The following is a 26468-nucleotide window of genomic DNA, read 5'->3' as shown; positions in this document are numbered from 1 at the left end:
CAGAGAATCGGTAACGAACCAAGATTCTATCTGATACGCACTTAACGCTTTTCTGAGAACTCCAGAGTGGTCAGCTTTAGTAGATGCATACTACATCTCTAAGGATCTCAAGGTAAGTATGCTTAAAAATCTATTTTCTACTTTCGAACTTTATGAGTCTCGATGTGTAGATACTAAAGAAATAGAAAAGTTAAACAATATTGCCCTAAAAGCCAAGAAGGATGAATCAGACGCCGACACTTCCCTCGACGATGACGAAGCAATATTTATAGTAAGGAAATTTAAGAAATTTTTTAGATCTAATAAATTTAATCAAGTGAAGGTCAAGAAAAGAAAACCAAGAAAGGTAAAATACTATAATCGCAATGAAGAAGGACACATCAAGGATAATTGTCCAAAGCTGAAAAAGAAGGACAACAAGAAAGGGTCAAGCACAAGATATTGAAGGCAACTTGGGACGATACATCATCAGAATCTGAATTAGAGTAATATGTTGGACTAGCACTGATGGCAAGTCACCAAGAGCAGAGCATAGATGAAGGAGGAGTCACAACGAAAGAAAGCAGTAGTGAGGACGTAACCAACTTCAAATCGGATCTGTTAAGTGAGGTATGTCTATTACCTCCTGACACTTTGTATTCATGTATTAAATCTATGAGTAGATCATTATATAAGCTTAACTCTAAAAATACTAATTTGAAAAAAGAAGTTTTAGAATTGAAAACAATCTTAGCGGATACATGTCCTTTAGAAATATATGATATACTAAAGGATGAAAATTAAAAATTAAAAGATCAAATTGAAAAATCAAAAAATTCTACATGTGTTAATCTTAATACTTTAAGAAATTATAAAAGCCTAAATTGGTACCTTAAATATTATAAGGGCAAGATTAGAAAATTATCATAAAAATATAAATTTAAAAATTTCTTATTAACCCCAGTAGTTAAAACTTTATGATCTAGTGCCAACCATTTAAATTGGCAGATAATTATTATTAGGTGTGGGTAATCAGTTCTAAACATAACCGATTGAATCAACAAATTAAAATACACTTTTTTTAAAGATAAATTGAACTAATATAAAATCAATTAATTTGATTGATTACTGAATTAACGGATTAATTGATGGCATCATCTGTCAACCGATATTGAATAGTTAAATCATCCATTGAGTTGAATAATTACTATACAGATACATTAGTCAATTGCTTACAATATAATAGTGAATTGATGAAATTTTAATTTAGTCAATTTAACAATTTATAAATTTTAAAATAAAAAACAAACGGAATCCGACTTAACACCCCTACCCACCCATATACATAAATGAAATAAGAAATAAAATAACACAAATATGCATAGCTAATGGTTACGTGATAAATTTAATTTCTGCATTGCAACCGGCTTACCCCACATAAATTTTATATCATAATAAATATATACAAATTAAGGTATTTTAGTTTAGATTTCATTGTCCAACTTTTTTTATGAAAAAAAACAAACAAGGTAGGGTTGCTAACTTGCCACCCTTAATCGTTCAGTTGTTTATCCATGCTTTGAGTGAGACAATCAATTTGGGCATGCCATGAGGGTGAAGTAGGTCGAGTAAGCTGAGTAGGTCGAGGTCACATTGTGGGACAAATCATGCTGGTTGAGGGGGTTGAATTGGTCGGATGAGTCAGGTGTACCGAGCAAACTGAGCTGATAGGTTCAGGTTGGGTTAGTTCATCTAGGCATGCTAACAATCCAATCAAGCTGATTAATCTATTTTCGCACAAAAGAGATATTCAGTTATTTCTGTTATTATTCAAACTAACTTTGTTGTGCAACTTAGATAGACTGAAATGAATGGTTGTGGCAACAAAAATCTAACTACAAGCACACAGCAGAATGTAATAACAAATCTTCTGAGCTTTTCACAAATCAATAATCAAAATTTTCTTTTTTAAAGAAAATAGAAGATTAAAGTCAATGCCTAGGACCTCAATTTTTATTGGCATTCATTATTTTTAATGTATATATATATTTTAAAAATAAAAAAAATATGGTCCGCATGATTAAAAAAAATACACAATCTTATTCTCTAAAAATTATCATCATTATTTTTAATATATTAAATATATTTTTTTAAGAGAATAGAAAAGAGTATGACTCACGTGATTAAATATTTACATGATCTCAATCTATCAAAACTTTGGATTTGGCAAAGATCTCATATCTAAAAATTATCATCATTATTTTTAATATATTAAATATATTTTTTTAAGAGAATAGAAAAGAGTATGACTCACGTGATTAAATATTTACATGATCTCCATCTATCAAAACTTTGGATTTGGCAAAGATCTCATTAGGATTTCAATGGATAGAAGCTCTTTTTTTAACAAATTAAATTTATTTTTAATTATGGATATTATTTTATAAAATTTAATCTATTCCTCTTCAATATCTCTCAATCATAACCTACTCTGATTATATTTCTCATTTGTTGGTGATGCTTTCTCTTTTGATCAATAAGAACATGAATTAGAACTTTTTTATCTTATCCATACAATGCAAAATAAAAATGTTAATTTTTTTTAAGTACTCCCTTTTCCAACTCCCCCTCTTTGTGCTTCTTTTACTTATTGAGATTGGAGAAGAGAAATCATACCTAACACTAACACGCTGATGCGGTCAGTGCTACGATGCTTGTTGTTTGATTAAATTCAAATGTTCATGCTTTCATCCAAATTATGTCTAATCAAAATGGAAGATTTTATTATTTTTTAACAATAACGAGTTAGATACCTCTATCATTTCGCTTTCTTGATAGACATTAAGTTTAACTTTTATTTAAATATATTTACAGTCATAAATTATTTAATTTTCCATTTGTCTCCATTCTATCATTTACAATTATTTTGGTTTAAATAAAGAAAAATATTATTTATTTTTTCTTTTACTTTGTGCCTAAAAAGACTTTCATTTAGTTCTTGATAATGATTAGCTTGGTCTCATTGTGATCCTTATTTTTTAAGAAGTGTATTCAATTTTATCATTTTGTACATTATTTTTTTTTTTTTTGTACTCGCCGTTGATAAATTGAGCATAGGAGCATAATTTTTTTATATTATTATCCTATTTTATTATTCTTAATTTTTCAATTTTGTTCCTTAAGAATTATTCTCTCCATCTTTCATTTAAATACACTTCTTTTTAACTTAAATGAATTATAAACTTATTATCTACTTAAAATATATTATTATATCCAATAATAATACTTTGTTTAATACAATAAAATCTATATTTTTTTTATTTAGATTATCAAAACTTGAATATAAAAATTTAATTAATAATTCTACATCTAAAAAGTAAAAAAAATAAATGTATAAAAAAAACTTTTTAAAATTAATATTTAATTTGTTAAAAAAAATTTAAACCATCATTTTTTATCCGAATCAATAAAAAAAAAGTGAGATTTTTTTTTTAAAATAATGTCAAGGCCTAAAAATTTTTTTCCACCTAAGGCTAGACCTCAAATAGACTTGAGCCGACCCTGACAAAGAACCACTGCACTAGTACAAAATTTCCTCCGTAATTTATCATCTTCCACAATGTATGGAGCCACTTTAGAAGGACTGCTAAAATGACAACATCACCTGTTGCTGCAATCATACAGTTCCCTTTCTCAAACTGTCCTAGGTCTCACATAAGAGCTTTGGAATACTTGTGCACTGATCAGACATGATATGCTAATAATCTTTAAAATATCAAAGATTGTAAAACGATCACGGAAATGAGAGTGTTGAATTTTACAATTTCCAAGTTTCTTGATATACGACAAGATATTCACAGGTTAAATGATCCAGATTTTCTAAGGTGCAATATACCAAGTACGATGGTCGATTCAGTAGGCTATTCTGAATCCATGCTACTTGTTAATTTTAACAACGTTAAACATCATTTCTCAGAAGTTATACCATCTCTGATGCTTGAAGATGACTTGGCAATCTAGGCAAAACAAATAAAAAGGCTCCATGACTCCATCAGCATATCATGGTAATATGAGCGTTTACACTTTCTAGAATTAAGAAAGATGAGGATTAGTACTTGTATGATGATGAGGATTGCAAAATAGAAAATAATTAGATTTGAAATGATAACAATTTCTAAAGGAAATGACTAGAAATTAAAACTTAGTTCATGTTATGGTGTTCCGGAATGTATATGGCTATGTGCAATTATGTTTCATGAGAATTTGCAAAAAAAGTCTTGCTGAGGTACAGCCCCCAGCTCATGCCAAAATCATTAATGATTTGTTCCCAAAAGATAATATCTAAGTAATTGATTGCTAGAAAGTTTCAAGAATGCACAGGCAAAGATTAATCATTCTACAGCAATCAATGCAGGAGTTTAACCCTCACAAAGCCTAGGCATCTGCAACGACAACAATACTGTCGCAACACTGTCACGAATGGTTAGTCTAACTCTAAGAAAAATTGATATATCTGTCTCCAATGGTCCAATTGTAATGCTAATTTCACTGTCACAACCATCATAAAAAAAAAAAGAATAATTGGGACGATTTACCTCACCGTCACTATCTGTTGCTGCTGATGATGGTTTTGGAATCATCGCAAAAACACTCCTTTGTAGTGTGGAAAGAGAGAGAAAATTCATAACATACATAATCAGAAAAAGCTAATGCATATGATGAGTAATGAAAGAAGCAATAGCGTACAGTAGGAGAAGAGGCAAAAACTGCAGTAGCCTAATATTTGACAGGGACATGAAGGAACCTGTAATAACTCAAATTTCTAGTTCAGATAGTAATTTCAGGCAACAAAAAATAAGATGGTTTTAGTTCACCCTGTGGCCAGGTTTTTTCCTCTACTGTAGGTAGTCACACAATCTCAAATGGCAAGTCTCACATATTTGTCAGCTAAGTTAACAACAACAACAACAACCAAGTCTTTTCTCACTAGATGGGGTCGGCTATATGAATCCTTGTCAGTTAAGTTAAATAAATATTAAATTATTTATGTAAACTATCAATAGTAGGCATATGGAAAAATGTGATAGAAATTTTGGTACCACTCTGTAAGCAGAAAAGGACCAGTTAAATTCTGGTAAAGATGACTTGTCGAAGACAGTATTGTCAGAAGTTGGCATTTAAAAGGATCAAAAACATCTTAATGGATCATCAATAATCCAGACATGTTAGTCCCACGATCACAAGGAGGCAGAAGAAACAAAAAAATGGTCCCAAGATGATAACCTACGCACCTCTGCTGATGCAGCATCAAAATGGCTGCTCAATCTCACCTTGGTTTATCAGTCTTTGCAAAATGTTTTGACATTATTGAAGCCTGTAATAGAATAATAAGAATTAAGCATTTGAAGAGCAAAGAGAGAGAGAAAAGTCAAATAGTTTAAATACCAAAAAGGAGGAGGAGCGAGAGTGTAGGAAAGTTCTTAAGTCAGGACAACTATGGGTACTTGAACTTAAGATGTTTATAAATATGGAAATTCTTACAAGCAAGCACTCAAACTCTTACAAGCACTCTTAGTAGGACTCCGAGTATTTCTTGTATGCCCTTCTAAGATCATTCATGGGGTTTTTATAGGCAAGATAATATCTAAGATCAGGTGTGCTATGGGCCCCATCGCATCTTATCCTTTCGTTACTTTCTATCCCACTAACCTGCATTATTGACTCATACGGGCCTAAAGTGATGGCCATATTACAATATTTTTTACAAAGGAACGGCTCCCCGGGGCTCAGTTCCCAGTATCTTCAAAAGGTATTGCTTTTGTGAATAACGCCATTATAGTCCTGCCAAGAATTCCTTTAATCATGACACTCGCATCTTGAGTTTCCTCCACTGAATCATCCACTTGGCTCAATAATTGAATCTGGTCCTCAGATAAAGTTGATTTATTCACGATATGATGCACTAACCTTGATAATGCGTCGGCCAGCTCATTATTGATGCCTTCAATATGTTCAAACTTTATGTCAACTCCTGTACTAGTAATATAGTCTGTGAAGGCTATCCATCTGACACGGGAAGGCTTGTTGCTTACAGACTTGTTGAAGAACTTAATAATAGCATGGCAATCTGTTCTCAAAGTAATCACCTGTTTATCTAAATAATGAATCTTCATGGCTGACAAGGCTTCCATACAGGCGTGGATTTCTGCATCAATAGTGGACTTAATTATAGAAAATTTTCCACTAGCGTAAGCGTAAAATTTTTCTGGCTTCTTAGGATCAAATTTTGCCTGCTTCCATTTACAGACTCCGTCCCATCCCTCCATACATCCATCAGTTTCAATAATGATATATGCATCTTCAGGAGGTAGCTCTAAGTTAGGTAGAGTTTGTACCAGTGTCTTGACCTCCTTGATTATTGCCCAGTCTAATGATTTAAATCGCCTATCTCCATGCGGGGATGTTTTGGAGTATAATGTCCCAGTAACTTGCTCAAGTTTGGAATATGAGATCTTGCGTAATTTAGAATTCCAATGAAAGAACGTAACCCCTTTAGAGTAGTGAGGGTTTTTTCATCAAAGTCTATAATCTTCTTAATTATGTGTTGTTGAAGTCTGATCTATCGATTTCCGGTGATAACCACCAGAAACTCTATCTCTGGTTGTGCTATCTTCATTTTAGTTGGGGAAAGTACTAGTCCTTCCTTCTGGCATATATCCAGCATTTGATTAAGATGTTGCAATGTTCTTCCTCATCTGATGAAAATATTAAGATATCATCAATATATGATTAAGATGTTGCAATGTTCTTCCTCATCTGATGAAAATATTAACATATCATCAATATATGATTAAGATGTTGCAATGTTCTTCCTCATCTGATGAAAATATTAAGATATCATCAATATATACGACTAGAAATTCTTCACAACCTTGAAAGCAAGTATCCATTTTTCGTTGAAAAACTGCTGGCGCATTTTTTAGCCCAAAGGGCATCACCAGCCCAAAGTCCTCTTGCCATAGACTTTATGAAATTACAACCAATTAGCATTTGAATTCCATCCTTTAAGTTCATCTCCAGTTGATAAGTAAAAGGAATCCGGAATTTATGCATCCCAATTGTCATATACCCATTCTTCAATTTTCTTGTTGATTCCTGCTGTGAGTTGATGCCAAAAAATATTACCTTATAATTTATTTCTTCAAAAGCGTCTTTAGGTAAAGCATCTCTGCATATACAGCAAGTGGTGGCACCAGTGTCCAGGATTGCCTGGGCTTTGGTATCATTTACTCCAGGTATCTGTAGAATTACTTCCATGTTATAGAGACGACTAATTAAGGATCTCTTTGCCGCAGAAAAGATTAATTCATGGCTTGTTGATGATCCTGGTTCATCTCTTGTGGTTGACCCAAAGGATCCCATTCCTTTGACTGTTTCGCCCAAATCTTCAACTTCCATTACTGGTGGAGTCGTGATTTTTTCAAAGACTAATTACGCCACACAACTGCCACGTTCAAGAGAGAGAGTGATGTCAAAAAAGTTATAAATTAATAAACATACCTCTCCTCGAAAATCTGAATCAATGACTCCGGCATTAATTAAAAAATTGAGCCTATAAGCTACGCCTGATCTAGGAGCAATTCGGGCATAATATTCTTCCGTAAATTCCAAACTAATGCCTGTTTTTGCAAAACATTGTTGATGTGGCATAATATGTACTTCTTCATCAAGGAAAATATCATAGCCTGCCGCACCATGTGTCTGTCTTACTGGTAGCTTAACTGTTTCTGTCAACCTTTTGATCTTCAGAAAACGAGTTTCACTCTGATAAACAGCTAGTCTTTTTTCAATAATACTGCGCAAATAATTAGTATAATCCAGCAAATCCTGTATCATCTTTTCCTCTTTATCATATGGGGGAATAATTTCATTCTTCTTTAAAGTTAATGTTTTATGCAGATAAAATGGTTGACATGCTGGGCATACCGTCATCTTGTAAATAAACAATGTATCCGCAGTGTCTGTAGTAATTAATTTGCATAATGTACAACATACGTATTTGTTGTCGGTGATGACTTGATTTTCTTCCCACTGATTCTGGCAATTTTTCATTTTTTCACCAACAAAGACTTAGCTTCTCCAGCCGCAATTTTCAGCTCCCAGCATAAAAATAGTTTCCTGCATCCAGGATGTATCATCCAGAATTAAATTAACATAATTTGGACCCATTTCTCCTTCTGAAAAAGAACAAATAGCATCAGAGTCAGCTTCATTAAGATCAACTGAAAGAATATCATAATCTGAAGGTAAATCCAACTGATCTAATATAGCTGCCCGTGCTATATTGCCTGTCTGCTTCTTGCAATCTCGAGCAAAATGCCCTGGTTCTCCGCAAATAAAACATTTGCACTTCTTCTGCTGATCTGCCTTCTTCTTTTCGAACACCCGTACATGGGAGTCATGCGGTTTACCTTTATATGTTTTAGCTTTCCGTAGACCAAATTTCTTCTGTTTATTATAATACCCTGGTATAGGTATTTTACTGCAGAAGGCTAGATCTTTAACACTCTTCTGTATAGCAGCCTTTTTACAAATTTCAACAAAATACTGATAAGTGAAATGTATTCTTGGAATGACACCAACCTGATTAACAGGGTATTTTGCCTTAAAAGCAATTTCAATTTCATTCCCAATGATAGGTGGCATCTTCCTGAATAGCTTGTCTGATAACTCTGGACTTATAAACATTCGTCCTGACTTTGCTGCCAATACTTTATAATCATTCAAGTAATTAAAAATATCTTTCATACTATTGCATGTCAATCGTTTAATATCTATATAAGTCTGATCTTGTTCCACTATGGAACTTTGATATGAATCCTCTAATAAAAAGGATCTTCTAATTGCAGATAAAATGTTCTGTGTTTCTCCGGCCATTTGTATAAGGGTCTCATATTCTGCAGCGTATGCCATACGCCACTGAATCCACATTTTCTTTTCATTCTCCGCTAAAAGGTTTTCAAAAAATTGTACCTTTTGTGAGTTGTCCAGCCAAGTTTTTTGATTTACCAGGTTGTTTGTGATTGATTCCCATTTTGAAATTACTTCAGAATATTGCCCAATATCATCTGGTAAAATCAGAATTGCTCCATCATTTGTTTGTGCTGACGGTAATGTCCAAGGTTGATGATTATATCCTCGTGGTTTGAACCTTCCATTTATTACAACAAGTGCTTCTATTGGCTCTACCCTTGCATTTACCTGCGCAGGAGGGTAATTTACTTGACCCATTAAAGGTTCTTGGGGAGGGTTATACCTGGAAATTGCACTGGTACTGGATAGTGCATTTTCTTTTGTTGACTGATTCACCATACTTCACAGAATTGGATAATCCAGTAATTCCAGTTGTTCCATTAATAAATCCGTCCCCATATGAGCTGCTTCATCTGTATGATTAGTATAAGGTAACCAATCATTAGGTTCCGTACCTTCAGCCAAAGTAGTATCATCCTGGATGGATAATTCATTTATTCCTTCAGTGATATTTTGCGTAGCACCCCATTGTTGCTCTGCTTGCTCTACTATTTGTCGCCAATAGTCATTTGACTCATCATCACTGTTGTCCCAATAGATAGGTAACGGCTGATTGTCTTCTTGTAATACAGAGGTAGGAGAGACCGCTGGGTAATCATTTTCTAGATCTTCTAACCCAAGAAAATAAGCTTCTCGTTCCTCCTCTTCTTCATCCTCCGTTATTGGTGGATCTTCAATTTCAAAATAAGGATCATCTTCCCATGGGGTGTCTTCCCAAATACTTGGAAAAATTGCTTCATTATCTGTATGGTTGTCTTCATCATCATCTTCATCTCCCCATGATGGCTTTGTTGCAGGAATGAAAGGTTGAATTGGTGGTGCTGCATAGTTAACATAATAATTATACCTTCCACTGGGTTCACCAAAAGTATCCCATCTTTCATTAGTGTCCGGGTAACCATATTCCTCAAGAAAGAGACAAACACGCCTGCAAATTATAATTACTTGAATGATTATAAAGTATTGGCAGCAAAGTCAGGACGAATGTTTATAAGTCCAAAGTTATCAGACAAGCTATTCAAGAAGATGCCACCTATCAATGGGAATGAAATTGAAGCTGCTTTTAAGGCAAAATACCCTGTTAATCAGGTTGGTGTCATTCCAAGAATACATTTCACTTATCAATATTTTGCTGAAATTTGTAAAAAGGCTGCTATACAGAAGAGTGTTAAAGATCTAGCCTTCTGCAGTAAAATACCTATACCAAGGTATTATAACAAACAGAAGAAATTTGGTCTACGGAAAGCCAAAACATATAAAGGTAAACCGCATGACTCCCATGTACGGGTGTTCAAAAAAAAGGCGGCAGATCAGCAAAAGAAGTGCAAATGTTTTATTTGGGCAGAACCAGGGCATTTTGCCCGAGATTGCAAGAAGCAGACAGGCAATATAGCTTGGGCAGCTGTATTAGATCAGTTGGATTTACCTTCAGATTATGATATTCTTTCAGTTGATCTTAATGAAGCCGACTCTGATGCTATTTGTTCTTTTTCAGAAGGAGAAATGGGTCCAAATTATGTTAATTTAATTCTGGATGATACATCCTGGATGCAGGAAACTATTTTTATGCTGGGAGCTGAAAATTGCGGCTGGAGAAGCCAAGTCTTTGTTGGTGAAAAAATGAAAAATTGCCAGCATCAGTGGGAAGAATGTCAAGTCATCACCGACAGCAAATACGTATGTTGTACATTACGCAAATTAATTACTACAAACACTATGCGGATACATTGTTTAATTTGCAAGATGACGGTATGCCCAGCATGTGGACCATTGTATCTGAAAAAAACATTAACTTTAAAGAAGAATGAAATTATTCCCCATATGATAAAGAGGAAAAGATGATACAAGATTTGCTGGATTATACTAATTATTTGTGCAGTATTATTGAAAAAAGACCAGTAGTCTATCAGAGTGAAACTCCTTTTCTGAAGATCAAAAGGTTGACAGAAACAGCCAAGCTACCAGTAAGACGGACACACGGTGCGGCAGGCTATGATATTTTCCTTGATGAAGAAATACATATTATGCCACATCAACAATGTCTTGCAAAAACAGACATTAGTTAGGAATTTACGAAAGGATATTATGCCCGAACTGCTCCTAGATCAGGCACAGCTTATAGGCTCAATTTTTTAATTAATGCCGGAGTCATTGATTCAGATTTCTGGGGAGAGGTATGTTTATTAATTTGCAACTTTTTTGACATCACTCTCTCTTGAACGTGGCAGTTGTATGGCGCAATTAGTCTTTGAAAAAATCACGACTCCACCAGTAATGGAAGTTGAAGATTTGGGCGAAACAGTCAGAGGAATGGGATCCTTTGGGTCAACCACAAGAGATGAACCAGGATCATCAACAAGCCATGAATTAATCTTTTATGCGGAAAAAAGATCCTTAATTAATCGTCTCTATAACATAGAAGTAATTCTACAGATACCTGGAGTAAATGATACCAAAGTCCAGGCAATCCTGGACACTGGTGCCACCACTTGCTGTATATGCAGAGATGCTTTACCTAAAGACGCTTTTAAAGAAATAAATTATAAGGTAATATTTTTTGGCATCAACTCACAGCAGGAATCAACAAGAAAATTGAAGAATGGGTATATGACAATTGGGATGCATAAATTCCGGATTCCTTTTACTTACCAACTGGAGATGAACTTAAAGGACGGAATTCAAATGCTAATTGGTTGTAATTTCATAAAGTCTATGGCAGGAGGACTTTGGATAGAAGGAACAGAGGTAACCTTCTATAAAGAAATTACTACAATCAATACCTCACCTAAAACTTTTATATCAGCAAAGGCAATTCCTGAACTTGAAATGAATGAAGATGAATACTTGAATTTGCATGAAGAATTATTATTACCAAAACAGGCTTTAGTAGGAATTGATTTCAAGATGCAGTATGCACCTACATTCCAAAGACTAAAGGAAGCAGGATACATTGACGATGATCCTTTAAAGCACTGGTCAAAGAATAAGGTACTCTGTAAACTGGATATCATTAACCCTGATATTACCATACAGGATAAGCCATTGAAGCATATAACTCCTGCAATGGAAGTATCCTTCAATTTTCATATAGAATCACTATTGAAATTAAAGGTGATTCGGCCAAGTACAAGTAGACACAGAACCATGACCTTCATAGTACAATCAGGAACTACTGTTGATCCAATTACTGGCCAAGAGAAAAAGGGAAAAGAAAGACTTGTATTTAATTACAAGACTCTAAACGACAACACGCATAAAGACCAGTATTTTTTACCATGGATAAATCTTATCCTTAAGAAGATTGGTAACAGCCGGGTTTTCTCAAAATTCGACCTGAAATCTGGTTTTCATCAGATCATGATGTATGAAGAATCAATCCCTTGGACGGCATTTCTGGTACCCCAAGGATTATATGAATGGCTGGTGATGCCCTTTGGGCTAAAAAATGCGCCAGCAGTTTTTCAACGAAAAATGGATACTTGCTTTCAAGGTTGTGAAGAATTTCTAATCATATATATTGATGATATCTTAATATTTTCATCAGATGAGGAACAACATTGCAAACATCTTAATCAAATGCTGGATATATGCCAAAAGGAAGGACTAGTACTTTCCCCAACTAAAATGAAGATAGCACAACCAGAGATAGAGTTTCTGGGGGTTATCATCGGAAATCGAAAGATCATACTTCAACAACACATAATTAAGAAGATTATAGACTTTGATGAAAAAACCCTCACTACTCTAAAGGGGTTACGTTCTTTCCTTGGAATTCTAAATTACGCAAGATCTCATATTCCAAACTTGAGCAAGTTACTGGGACCATTATACTCCAAAACATCCCCGCATGGAGATAGGCGATTTAAATCATCAGACTGGGCAATAATCAAGGAGGTCAAGACACTGGTACAAACTCTACCTAACTTAGAGCTATCTCCTGAAGATGCATATATCATTATTGAAACTGATGGAAGTATGGAGGGATGGGGCGGAGTCTGTAAATGTAAGCAGGCAAAATTTGATCCTAAGAAGACAGAAAAAATTTGCGCTAACGCTAGTGGAAAATTTTCTGTAATTAAGTCCACTATTGATGCAGAAATCCACGCCTGTATGGAAGCCTTGTCAGCCATGAAGATTCATTATTTAGATACTTTGAGAACAGATTGTCATGCTATTATTAAGTTCTTCAACAAGTCTGTAAGCAACAAGCCTTCCCGTGTCAGATGGATAGCCTTCACGGACTATATTACTGGTACAGGAGTTGACATAAAGTTTGAACATATTGAAGACATGAATAATGAGCTGGCCGACGCATTATCAAGGCTAGTGCATCACATCACGAATAAAGCAACTTTATCTGAGGACCAGATTCAATTATTGAGCCAAGTGGATGATTCAGTGGAGGAAACTCAAGATGCGAGTGACACGATTAAAGGAATTCTTGGCAGGACTATAATGGCATTATTCGGAGTCCTACTAAGAGTGCTTGTAAGAGTTTGAGTACTCAAACTCTTACAAGCACTCTTTGTAGGACTCCGAGTATTTCTCGTATGCCCTTCTAAGATCATTCATGGGGTTTTTATAGGCAAGAAGGTAGAGGAAAAGGAATAAGATCGAGTGCGCTATGGCCCCATCGCATCTTATCCTTTCGCTACTTTCTATCCTCTGTGTGTGTGTGTGACAGAGAGTATCAGAAGTTGGCATTTAAAAGGATCAAAAACATCTTAATGGATCGTCAATAATCCAGACATGTTAGTCCCACGATCACAAGGAGGCAGAAGAAACAAAAAAATGGTCCCAAGATGATAACCTACGTACCTCTGCTGATGCAGCATCAAAATGGCTGCTCAATCTCCTGAAGAAAAAGAATCATATCATAAAAGCAACTCAGACAAACATAATCAAGATAAACTCTGAGAGATGGACTCACCTTGGTTTATCAGTCTTTGCAAAATGTTTTGACATTATTGAAGCCTGTAATAGAATAATAAGAATTAAGCATTTGAAGAGCAAAGAGAGAGAGAAAAGTCAAATAGTTTAAAAAAATTTTAATGAGAACGCTAAGTAATTTAAAAGAACATCATGTTCTTTTTGGTATCCAACAGATAAGGTTCGTCAATGCACCCCTTCACAGCCATTTTATCGATCCGATACATTTGAAAGCTGCTTTTCAGGGGAAAAAATTTGAATCATCAAGAAAACTAATATAACTTCTCAAAAAAGTAATTTTCAGCATTAAATTACTGATCTTGTGGTAAAATAACAATAACAATATATTAGAACATATTATGATTGGCTTGATGATAAAACAAGAAGTTAACAAAATATTTAAAAGTGAAACTCATTAAATTATCAGTAAAATAAAAAGATTACATTAAAATATTTTATATTACAGAAAACAAACAAGTGATATCCTGGCCTACAACTCAATAAAGAAATAAGATTCATATAACATACTCCTAGTAGTTGGGACAAATAGTCTTTGATGATAATTGGCTTGATGAAGACAATTATGATAAATGGTTATATCAAAATTGTTACTTTTAAATTTTATAATAATTTACTGAGATAATATATTTGCTAATGAAATGATAGTTAATACTGAAGTCATAGTATCTTGTAGATACATTGCAAAAATATTAATAGAATAATACTATTTATATGTTAATTAAATTATTAAAATAGTATTTGAGTGATAATGATTTTCTAAATAAACTAATATAGAAATGAAGGTTTAAAAAAAATGTATAAAAGCAACATGCAGTCAATTTAACACATAACATGTTTGGTATGAGACTATGCTAACATACATCAAGCACACACTCCATATTCTATTAAATGTAAATTATATTGGCAATGACACACAAGATCATTTGTTGTAAGTTTACATCTCCCATATATCTGATTATCTTAGAAATTCAAGTAGGGAAAATTACATTTATTAAAGAACATCTCAAATTAAGTATTCTAAGAAACACAGTTCCATATAAATTATTTTGTGTATGAACCTCAGAAACTAATAACTTGAACTCAAGAAACTAGAATTTGTTTGGGTGGGTTATACCATATGCAGCCTCAAACACAAGCAAGTATTGTCTCAAAGCATATGCTTATGTAACTACAAGCAATGTATGCAATCCGTTTCCAAAATAGCAATAAAACATTATAATATATAAAACAAATACTATATTTCATTAGTAAGATAATACTTGCATAAGCCTATATAACAATATATGCAATCACTTTCTGGAATAGTGATAAAATTTTACAATGTATAAAATAAACACTCCTTTTGACTCATAAGGTAATATTGCCTATAAATTATGGTCCATTTTTTACAAACAAATGACAAATTAATGACATATAAGTTTCAGAATAATAATATAAAAACTTAAGGTGTGGATATGTAAAGATAGCAACAAATGTTTTCTAAGTATAATTTTACCAAATACCACACGAATACACATGATAAAGTTGTTTCATAAAGCAATTTCAAGATACAATTTACCAAATTTAGCAATGTATCTTAGCATTAAGATTTTTTTTAAAAAAAAAATGTTGATGATTTGATGCAGTACCAAACCTATCATCTTATATGATGATGTATTCATGACCATGACATTAAAAGATAATATACTTTCTCAACATGTTAAAAAAATATAACTTATAAGTCCACAAGAAAAACTTTCTCCCATTACTTCGAGAATTATATCCATAAAGTCAAACTGCGCCACAGTTTTAAAATTGCATATTCATCAATGCACTGGAACATCAAAAAACAATATGATTGGAAGAAAATCTTGACCTGTTCTTGAATGATGCTGCTAGCTTCAACAAGCTGAGCTTCAAGCTCAAGTTAGATTTCAGTTACCTCACAAGTAACTTCTGCTTCCTTTTGTTCATCTTGCAATTGTGTCATCCTCGCCTGTCTCAAGAAGAACCATAAAGATAAAACCAAAAAGAACAACCAAGTTTTATCCCACTAGGTGGAGTCGACTATATGAATCCTAAACCAAAAATATAAAAATAAATAAATAAATGATGGGAAAAAAACTCTTATGGAAGGACCAAGTAATCAGACCTTTATTGAAGACATCTTAGTCCACAAACTCTCTTCTATCTGATCTCTGGCCATATGGAAAGGTAGATCAAAGACATCCTGCTAAAAAATCCATTAGGGAAGTTATCTATTAGAAGAAAATTTTTCCCCAATATCCCATACAGACTCTCAGAAATTTAAAAGGAAAGGAGTTAGATATCAACCCATCTTTCCACCTAATGGGGATTGAGGAGGTTTTGCATCCTGTTTTTCATTCAGAACACTAATTTGTTGTGGTGGGCCATTTGGAGCATTTAGAAAGTCACGCATATCCACTTGGAACTGGGTTTCTATCATTACCACCTGCTACAACCCTAGCCTTGTCCTCAAGGCTAAAATGAGGAAATTGATTACTAAGAGTGAAATCATCCTCCCACCTTGTGTCAATCATGTCCTTGCCCTTCCATTTGACTAACCATTGACGAATCACTTCGCCATCATGAACAATGTGTCTAGTAGCAATCACATATTCGGGTTCCACTTCATCTTCAAGTGTCACCTCCAGTCCATTGGATAGATCTACTTGTACATTATATTCTCCAATAGCTTTCTTAAGTAACGATACATGAAAGACGGGATGAACTCAAGAATGAGGGGGAAATTTGAGCTTATATGCAACCTCTCCATATTTTTGCAATAACCTGGAAAAATCCATAATATCTTGCTGCCAATTTTTGATTAATCCTCCTAGAAACCGTGTGCTGCTTGTGGGACCTTAATTTAAGGAACATCATTCTCCTATTGCAAATTGTAGTGGCTTTCTCTTTTTATCAGCATATCTTTTCATATATTCTTGTGCCCTAGAAAGATTATATTTAAGTTGAAGGAGAGCTTCATCCCTATAAAATAACTCCCTTGCCACTACCTCAACTTTAGTTTCATTTGTTAAGAAACGAGTTAATGTAGGAGGCTTTCGACCATAAACTACTTCAAAAGGAGTTTTACCAATAGATATATGAAAAGAAGTATTATACCATAATTCTACCCATGGTATTCAATAAGCCAAATTTTAAGGCGGTTCAAAAGCAAAACAACATAAATATCCCTTCAAACATCTATTCAAGACTTCAGTTTGTTCATCTGTTTTAGGATGGAAGAGCTCATCTTAAGCATTGTGCCCTACAGTCGAAAGATTTCTTTCCAAAAGTGACTAACAAATAATGGATCTTGGTCACTAATAATGGATTTAGGAACTCGATGGAGTCATACAATTTCTCGAGCAAACAATTCATCTACGGTCTTGGCTGTATTCGGATGTTTCAACAAAATAAAATGTGCATATTTAGATAACCGATCCACCACAACAAAAACAGCTTCATGCCTGCTTGATTGAGGAAGCCCGGTGATAAAATCCATAGAGATGTCATCCCATATTAGGTCCGGAATCCGAAAAAGGTTGGAGCAATCCTCCAGGAATGGTTGCAGCATATTTGTGTCTTTGGCACACATCACAAGATTACACAAACTCTTGTACACAACGCTTCATACCTCTCCAATAAAGATGACCTGCCAACCTTCTATAAGTTTTCAAGAAACTGGAATGTCCTCCTAAAGGGGAAGAATGAAATTCCTTTAGGAGTAATTGTATCAAAGGAGATGAAGCAGATATAACAAGTCTATTGTTATAGTATAAACTCAAAACCTGGATGAGAAACTCCTTGTTGCATCTCAAAACCTTGATGAGAACCTGGATTATTGGTTAAATCAGCCATAATTTTCTGCAATTGATGGTCTTGTTTAGCTTCTTTAATAAGATTTTCACCTTCCTCCCGCGTAGGGTAAGACACTGAAGTGTGATATTTACCTTCATATATTCTAGATAATGAATCAGCAGCAACCCTGACTTGTAAATAACTTCAAATTGGTAACCTAATAAATTGGCCATCCAACATTGTTGATCTATGGTTGTGATCCGCTGTTGTAGTAAATGTTTAAGGCTCTTTTAATCAGTATATACTATAAAAGGTCTCCCAAGAAGATAGGGGCGCCAATGTTGAACAGACAAAACCAAAGCCATCAATTCTTTTATATATGCAGATTTTGACATATTCCCTTTTGATAAAGCTTTACTAAAATAACCAATTGGTCTTCTATTTTGCATTAATACAGTACCAATTCCTCTTCCAGAGGCGTTACACTCAATCTCAAAAGGCTGGGAAAAATCTGGAAATGCAAGAACTGGGAAACTAGTCAAGAGTATTTTGAGTTCCAAGAAAGACACTAAAGAAGTTGATCCCAAGTGAAAATTATCCTTCTTAGTCAATTATGTCAAAGGCTTAGCTACCTTAACATAATTTTCTACAAATTAAACATTCAAACCCCAAAAAAAACCTCTTGCTCCTTTGCCATTCTTTGGAATCGGCCAATCCAAAATATATTGAATTTAGAACGATCAACTGAAACACCTTGTCCGGAAATGATATGACCCAAATATTCCGCTGTTGTCATGCCAAAACTACACTTCTTGGAGTTAGCCACAGACTGATTCTAAAGAAGAACTTCCAACACCATAGAAAGATAAGACAAATGTGCAGGCTAATTGGAACTGTACACTAAAGTATCATCGAAGAAAACTAGTACAAACTTGAGAAGGAACAGCCTAAATAAATCATTCATTGCTGCTTGAAAGGTTGAAGGGGCATTAGAGAGCCCAAAAGGCATAACTAAGAACTCATAATTTCCATTGTGAGTGTGAAATGCAGTCTTATGAATATCTTCCTCCAATACTCTAATCTGATCAATTTCAAATCAATTTTTGAAAAAATCATAGCTCCAAATAACTTATCAAGTAGTTCATCTACCACAGTGATAGGGTATTTATCTAGAATTGTGACCTTATTTAATGCTCTATAATCAACACACATTCTCCATGATGAATCCTTTTTTTTACCAATAAAACATGACTAGAGAAAGAACTTACACTAGGCCAAATAACCCCGATTGCAACATTTCTGGAACCTATCTTTCAATTTCCTCCTTTTGATGGTGTGGGTAACAATATGGATGCACACTAATAGGACTTTGCCCTTCTTGAAACACTATAGCATGTTGTTGACTTCGCTTAGGCGGCAACCTATTTCTTTCTTTGAAAACTACAGAAAATCTTTCCAATAAATGTGATACTTCAAGTTGTTGTGATGCATTTAATTCTAATTCTGATAGTAATGTTGTGTGAGAAGGAACTCCCTCTGCTACCCGTAAAAACCCATCAATAGTAAGAGAATGCACTTGCAAAAGGCAATATAGGGAGCAGGCCCCCTTTTTCCTGTTTGTTTACCCTTCTTCGCTACCTCCAACTTACCTTGTAGAGTGATTAAAAGATCTTCATGATGGAACTGTATAGTCATCTCCTTCCAATCCATTACAACTTCCCTAATGTTTTCAATCAAGAAACTCCCAATTCTAATACATATGCCTCTGTTTTCAACTCAAAATTTCCCAAGTGAATGTATAACTCGAGGCACTTACCTTTAGTAAACATTTTATGCCCATCACCAAGTTTAATTCCCAATTTCCTTGTCTCTTGCACCTTCAATCCGAGAGCTAGAATTAATTGAGGAGAAATAAAATTATGGTTGGCTCTACTATCCATAAGCACCACAATATCAATCCCTATTATTTTGCCTTCTAACCTCATTTTTCTACCTGAATTCATACCCAATAATCACATAAATTTACACTCCAACTCCTCATCTTCTGAAGTCCTTGCCTCAAGACTCACTATCTCTCCATCTGAATTTAATCTTTCATTTTCTTTTAACACTAATAACTTCAATTGTTTCTCTGCACATTGGTGAAGTGAGTGGAATTTTTCACCACATTTGAAGCATAATCCCTTGGCCCTTTGTTCCAATAATTTTAGGTAAGAAATGGAATGAATTCCTCTGAATTTTTCCATGAACCCTCGCTTATCTCATTCTCCTTTTCGTGCTGTAGAGGCTTGGGAGAAAAAAGGATTTTTATTTGATGCAGAACCTGCAATACTAGCTTCCTTAGAGGCACGAATCTTTTTGGAACCCCATCCTGATGTTGTACTAGTTATGCCCATTTGAAAAAACTGACCCAATTTCTTTTGAATTGAATTATTCCCAACATATGGTCTAAAACTGCCCGGACCCCAGCCAAAATTGCTCCATAACTTCTTCTTCCCAAATGTCTTTTGTGAAATCCCCCTTTCCTCTAACAGATCCTCTTCAACATCCTTTGCCATGCACATTAATTGCCCTCTAGACAATGGATTTAGCGTTCGAACTCTTCTTCGGATATGAGATTGTAATCCACTCATGAAATAGCCAATATACTGCTCTTCTGGTAGACGTGGAACTTGTGAAGAAATCAACTCAAAGGCTTTAATAAATTCTTCTACATTTCCAATTTGTTTTAATGTTGCCAATTCTTCAAAAGGATTTTCATGTCTATGCCTTCCATAATGAGCAATCCGAGATGAAGCAGATATAACACGTCTATTGTTATAGTATAGAACTCCTTGTTGCATTTCAAAACCTAGATGAGAGAACCTGGATTATTGGTTAAATCAGCCATAATTTCCTGCAATTAATGGTCTTGTTTAGCTTATTCAATAAGATTTTTACCTTCCTCCCATGAAGGGTAAGACACTAAAGTGTGATATTCACCTTCTTCATATATTCTAGATAATGAATCAGCAACAAACCTGATTTGTAAATAACTTCAAATTGGTAACCTAATAATTTGGCCATCCAATATTGTCGATTTATGGTTGTGATCCGCTGTTGTAGTAAATGTTTAAGGCTCTTTTAATCAGTATATACTATAAAAGGTCTCCCAAGAAGATAGGGACGCCAATGTTGAACAGACAAAACCAAAGCCATCAATTCTTTTATATATGCAGATTTTGACAAATTCCCTTTTGATAAAGCTTTACTAAAATAACCAATTGGTCTTCTATTTTGCATTAATACAGTGTCAATTCCTCTTCCAAAGGCGTTACACTCAATCTCAAAAGGCTTGGAAATATCTGGAAATGCAATAACTGGGAAACTAGTCAAGAGTATTTTGAGTTCCAAGAAAGACTAAAGAAGTTGATCCCTAGTGAAAATTATCCTTCTTAGTCAATTATGTCAAAGGCTTAGCTATACCTTAGCATAATTTTCTACAAATTAACCCATCAGACCCAAAAAAAACCTCTTACTCCTTTGCCATTCTTTGGAATCGGCCAATCCAAAATATATTGAATTTAGAAGGATCAACTGAAACACCTTGTCCGGAAATGATATGACCCAAATATTCCACTGTTGTCGTGCCAAAACTACACTTTTTGGAGTTGGCCACAAACTGATTCTAAAGAAGAACTTCCAACACTATAGAAAGATGAGACAAATGTGTAGGCCAATTGGAACTGTACACTAAAATATCATCAAAGAAAACCAATACAAACTTACGAAGGAACAGTCTAAATAAATCATTCATTGTTACTTGAAAAGTTGAAGGGGCATTAGTGAGCCCAAAAGGCATAACTAAGAACTCATAATTTCCATTGTGAGTGCGAAATGCAGTCTTATGAATGTCTTCCTCCTTTACTCTAATCTGATGATACTCCAATTTCAAGTCAATTTTTGAAAAAATCATAGCTCCAAATAACTTATCAAGTAGTTCAACTACCACAGGGATAGGATATTTATCTAGAATTGTGACCTTATTTAATGCTCTATAATCAACACACATTCTCCATGATGAATCCTTTTTTTACCAATAAAACATGACTAGAGAAAGAACTTACACTAGGCCAAATAACCCCGATTGCAATATTTCTTGAATTTGTCTTTCGATTTCCTCCTTTTGATGGTGTGGGTAACAGTATAGATGCACACTAATAGGACTCTACCCTTCTTGCAACAATATAGCATGTTGTTGACTTCGCTTAGGTGGCAACCTGTTTCCTTCTTTGAAAACTGTAGAAAATCTTTCCAATAACTGCGATAATTCCAGTTGTTGTGATGCATTCAATTCTAATTCTGATAGTAATGTTGTGTGAGAAGGAACTCCCTCTGCTACCTGTAAAAACCCATCAATAGTAAGAGAATGCCCTTGCAAAAGGCAATATAGGGAGCAGACCCCCTTTTTCCTGTTTGTTTACTCTTCTTCGCTGCCTCCAACTTACCTTGTAGAGTGACTAAAAGATCTTCATGATGGAACTGCATAGTCATCTCCTTCCAATCCATTACAACTTTCCCCAATGTTTTCAATTAAGAAACTACCAATTCTAATACATATGCCTCTGTTTTCAACTCAAAAGTTCCCAAGTGAATGTATAACTCCGGGCACTTACCTTTAATAAACACTTTATGCCCATCACCAAGTTTAATTCCCAATTTCCTTGTCTCTTGCACCTTCAATCCGAGAGCTACAGTTAATTGAGGAGAAATAAAATTATGGTTGGCCCCACTATCTATAAGCACCACAATATCAATCCCTATTATTTTTCCTTCTAACTTCATGGTTCTACCTAAATTCATACCCAATAATCCCATAAATTTACACTCTAACTCCTCATCTTCTGAAGTCTTTGCCTCAAGACTCACTATCTCTCCATCTGAATTTAATCTTTCATTTTCTTTTAACACTAATAACTTCAATTGTTTCTCTGCACATTGGTGAAGGGGGTGGAATTTTTCACCACATTTGAAGCATAATCCCTTGGCCCTTTGTTCCAATAATTCTAGGTAGAAATGGAACGAATTCCTCTTAATTTTTCCATGAACCCTCGCTTATCTCCTTCTCCTTTTCATGTTGTAGAGGCTTGGGAGAAAAAAAGATTTTTATTTGATGCGGAACCTGCAATACTAGCTTCTTTAGAGGCACGAATCTTTTTGGAACCCCATCCTGATGTTGTACTAGTTCTGCCCATTTGAAAAGACTGACCCAATTTCCTTTGAATTGAATTATTCCCAACATATGGTCTAAAACTGCCCGAACCCCAGCCAAAATTGCTCCATAACTTCTCCTTCCCAAATGTCTTTTGTGAAATCCCCCTTTCCTCTAACAGTTCCTCTTCAACATCCTTTGCCATGCGCATTAATTGCCCTCTAGACAATGGATTTAGCATTCGAACTCTTCTTCATATATGAGGTTGTAATCCAATCATGAAATAGCCAATATACTGCTCTTCTGGTAGACGTAGAACTTGTGAAGAAATCAACTCAAAGGCTTTAATAAATTTTTCCACATTTCCAATTTGTTTTAATGTTGCCAATTCTTCAAAAGGATTTTCATGTCTATGCCTTCCATAACGAGCAATGAGAGTGCGTTTATTCAGTCTCCTTAAGAAGATTAAACCAATGAATGATAGGGCCTTCCATACTTACATGTGCCAACTTGGCCTTAACTTCATCAAAAGTATTTTGTACTTCTAAATAAATTTCAGCCCTAGTAATCCATGCCACTAGATCCCAACCATCAAACATTGATAATTCTACTTTCTTAATAGACATCCTGTACTCCTCCAATTGATCACTTTGATGTTCTTGAGGCTCAGATTGAGATGGCTCATCAACAGAAATTGATGTCTCCTTCAATGGTGTTGCTTCAACCCTTTTTCCTAATTGCTTGCTGATCTCTTGTAAAAGAGAACCATGTTGTTGTCCTCCATACATCAATTGTTGCATAATACCTCTGATTTCCTCCATACTTCCTTGCGTCGTCACCCTCTCTTCCAAAACATTAACCCACATCTTTGGCATTCCTTCTAAGCATATAACCCCTCTTACATCCGGCAGGTCGGACCAATGTTAGGGTTCCAAAACTCAGAATAAAGGTACACACAGAATTATATTAGAGTTAACAAAAAAAAGTACAACAAGAACACTCAAATCTGATAGAGAAACTCTCTCCACCAGCCAAAGACCATACTCTCTTTTAATAATAATTCTTAGATCCCTTCCCCACTAACTTATAATCACACACATACTCTAAACATGAAAACATAACTACCACATAAACATAACTGGCTCTACAATATAAACTGCCTACTGCCCTTTTTTGTGTTTTAGCCCTCTTGGAATATACAATTCATGTTTTAAGCCTGTTTGCCTCATGATCCAGATAATCCAGCATATTTCCTCCAGAAGCCAGGTTCACATCTGGAACTGGGTTTCTATCACAAACACAACAACAACAACAACCAAGCCTTTTCCCACTAAGTGGAGTCGACTGTATGAATCCTTTTACGCCATTGAACTCTATCTCCTATTATATCATCATCTATATTTAAATAAATTTTATCTTATTTTATTGTTGCTAACCAAGTCTTTTTTGGTCTTCCTCTTCCTCGTTTTATATGCATGTTTATCATAGTTTCACATCGCCTAACTGGAGCATTTATTGGTCGTCTAAGTACATATCCATACCATCTTAAACATGTCTCTCTGAGTTTTTCCTCAATAGATGCAACTCCTACTTTCTCTCTAATGCTCTCATTTCTTATTTTGTCCATCCTCGTATGTCCACACATCCACCTTAACATCCTCATCTCTGCAACTCTCATCTTCTGCTCATGTGCTCGAGTCATAGCCCAACATTCAGCTCCATATAACATAGCAGGTCTAACTGCGATTTTATAGAACTTACCTTTAAGTTTAAGAGGTACTTTACGGTCACATAAAGCACTCAACGCTCCCCTCCATTTCACCCATCCTGCTTGTATTCTATGTAAGACATCTCTCTCAATCCCTCCATCATTTTGTAAAAATGATCCTAAATATTTAAATCTCTCGGTTCCAGGCAACTCGTCCTCTCTTATCTTAACAATTGTTTCATTACTTCGAATATTGCTAAACTTAAATTCCATATATTCCGTCTTTAATCTACTAAGTTTAAAACCTTTCCCTTCTAGTGTTTCCCTCCAAGATTCTAGCTTAGCATTTACTCCTTCACGTGTCTCATCTACCAAAATAATATCATCTGCAAACAACATGCACCACTGTGTCTTGAATGTGTGCAGTGAGTTCATCCATAATTAATGTAAAAAGATAGGGACTTAGAGTTGATCCTTGATGTAACCCTATCTTTATTGGAAATGCTTCAGTTACTCCACCTGAAGTCTTTACTCTGGTCGTTACATCCTCATACATATCCTTAATTAGTTCAATATATGTTACGCTAACACCTCTCTTTTCTAAAATTCTCCGTATAATTTCTCTTGGTACTCTATCATATGTCTTTTCTAAGTCAATGAATACCATGTGTAGATCTTGTTTTTGCTTCTGATATTTTTCAATTAATTGTCTAAGAAGATGTATAGCTTCTATTGGAAGGTATCGACCTTCCAGGCATAAACCCAAATTGATTTTCTGTCACTATGGTCTCCTTCCTTAATCTTTTTTCTATTACTTTTTCCCAAAGTTTCATAGTATGACTCATTAGTTTAATACCCCTATAGTTTGCACAATTTTGTACGTCTCCCTTATTCTTATATAAGGGAACTAGAGTACTTATCCTCCATTGATCAGGTATTTTTTTCGTTTTCAATATCATGTTAAATAATTTTGTAAGCCATGGAAAAAATTAAAAGAAAAGGCATCCTACGGCCCCCATCCTGCCATGATATTTGACATGTAATCATCATAGAGATATGGATAGACATTATCCTAAATTTCAACTGCACAAGGAGTCTCAATAATCAAATAAGAATTAAATTTAAAATCATAAATTATTAATGCATAGAACGTAACAAAGCCCTCAGATCAGAGTTCTCTGCCATCAGATCTTGCTTCTTCACCTCATATGCATCAACCTGAAGATGGATTTAGACAATTGAAATACCAGTAGCTAAAATCCCCAACAATTTTTGCTTAGAGATGTTGATATTTCTCTTACTATCATCTTATAAAAGTCACTGTCAGCCTTCTTTCCATTCCATGTCCCATGCTAACGTCCTTCTTTCTGGTAAAAGTGATAGTAAGTTTATTCAGATGGAGTAAATTCCAGATGGAGACATCTCTAATCATTGGAAACGGCAATGAAGTGTATTGAAATAAAAGGAATAACAAAAAGAACATAGAAAAGACATTTGTTGACAAGATCAGCTGACCAGGACCATACAAGTATGTCCAACAGGTAATGGGAATTTGTCCAACAGGTAATGGGAATTTACAAAATGCAAGAATTATGAAATCGATATGTATGGATCACATGTATAAGCATAATGAGTGCCTGTACTAGGTTCATTATCTCCATGCCTGACCGAGATTGGAATTGACAAAATGCAGGAATTATGAAATCGATATGCATGGATCACATGTATAAGCATAATGAGTGCCTG

The 26468-nt window shown here is 34.7% G+C and overlaps 1 protein-coding gene across 3 annotated transcripts; it reads right to left on the bottom strand.

Annotated features, from left to right (window-relative positions):
* Window positions 1-3729: 3729 nt before the first annotated feature.
* LOC122051185 lies at window positions 3730-26088 on the bottom strand. Of its 3 annotated transcripts, XM_042612168.1 has the most exons (7): window positions 26024-26088; window positions 25879-25940; window positions 15878-16231; window positions 14003-14046; window positions 13891-13927; window positions 7540-10000; window positions 3730-5353 (listed from the first exon to the last, which is right to left on the bottom strand). In XM_042612168.1, exon 6 carries the CDS (start codon window positions 9349-9351, stop codon window positions 8110-8112), a length of 1242 nt encoding a protein of 413 aa, XP_042468102.1. In that variant the 5' UTR covers window positions 9352-10000; window positions 13891-13927; window positions 14003-14046; window positions 15878-16231; window positions 25879-25940; window positions 26024-26088; the 3' UTR covers window positions 3730-5353; window positions 7540-8109. The 3 variants fall into 3 exon arrangements, with proteins under 3 accessions (XP_042468102.1, XP_042468103.1, XP_042468105.1); XM_042612169.1 differs by lacking the exons at window positions 25879-25940; window positions 26024-26088 and having other exon boundaries at window positions 15878-15997; window positions 16154-21490; XM_042612171.1 differs by lacking the exons at window positions 7540-10000; window positions 13891-13927; window positions 14003-14046; ... (1 more) ...; window positions 25879-25940; window positions 26024-26088 and adding an exon at window positions 5947-7533.
* Window positions 26089-26468: the final 380 nt, after the last annotated feature.

Source organism: Zingiber officinale, chromosome 3A (genome assembly GCF_018446385.1).
Source record: "Zingiber officinale cultivar Zhangliang chromosome 3A, Zo_v1.1, whole genome shotgun sequence".
In the NCBI taxonomy this organism is placed as follows: domain Eukaryota; kingdom Viridiplantae; phylum Streptophyta; class Magnoliopsida; order Zingiberales; family Zingiberaceae; genus Zingiber; species Zingiber officinale.
Note: the sequence above shows the minus strand (reverse complement) of the source record. Positions and strands in the feature narration are given on the sequence as shown.

Excerpts from the sequence above, each read along its gene's own strand:
- LOC122051185 (XM_042612168.1), bottom strand. The coding sequence starts at position 9,351 with ATGGTGAATCAGTCAACAAAAGAAAATGCACTATCCAGTACCAGTGCA.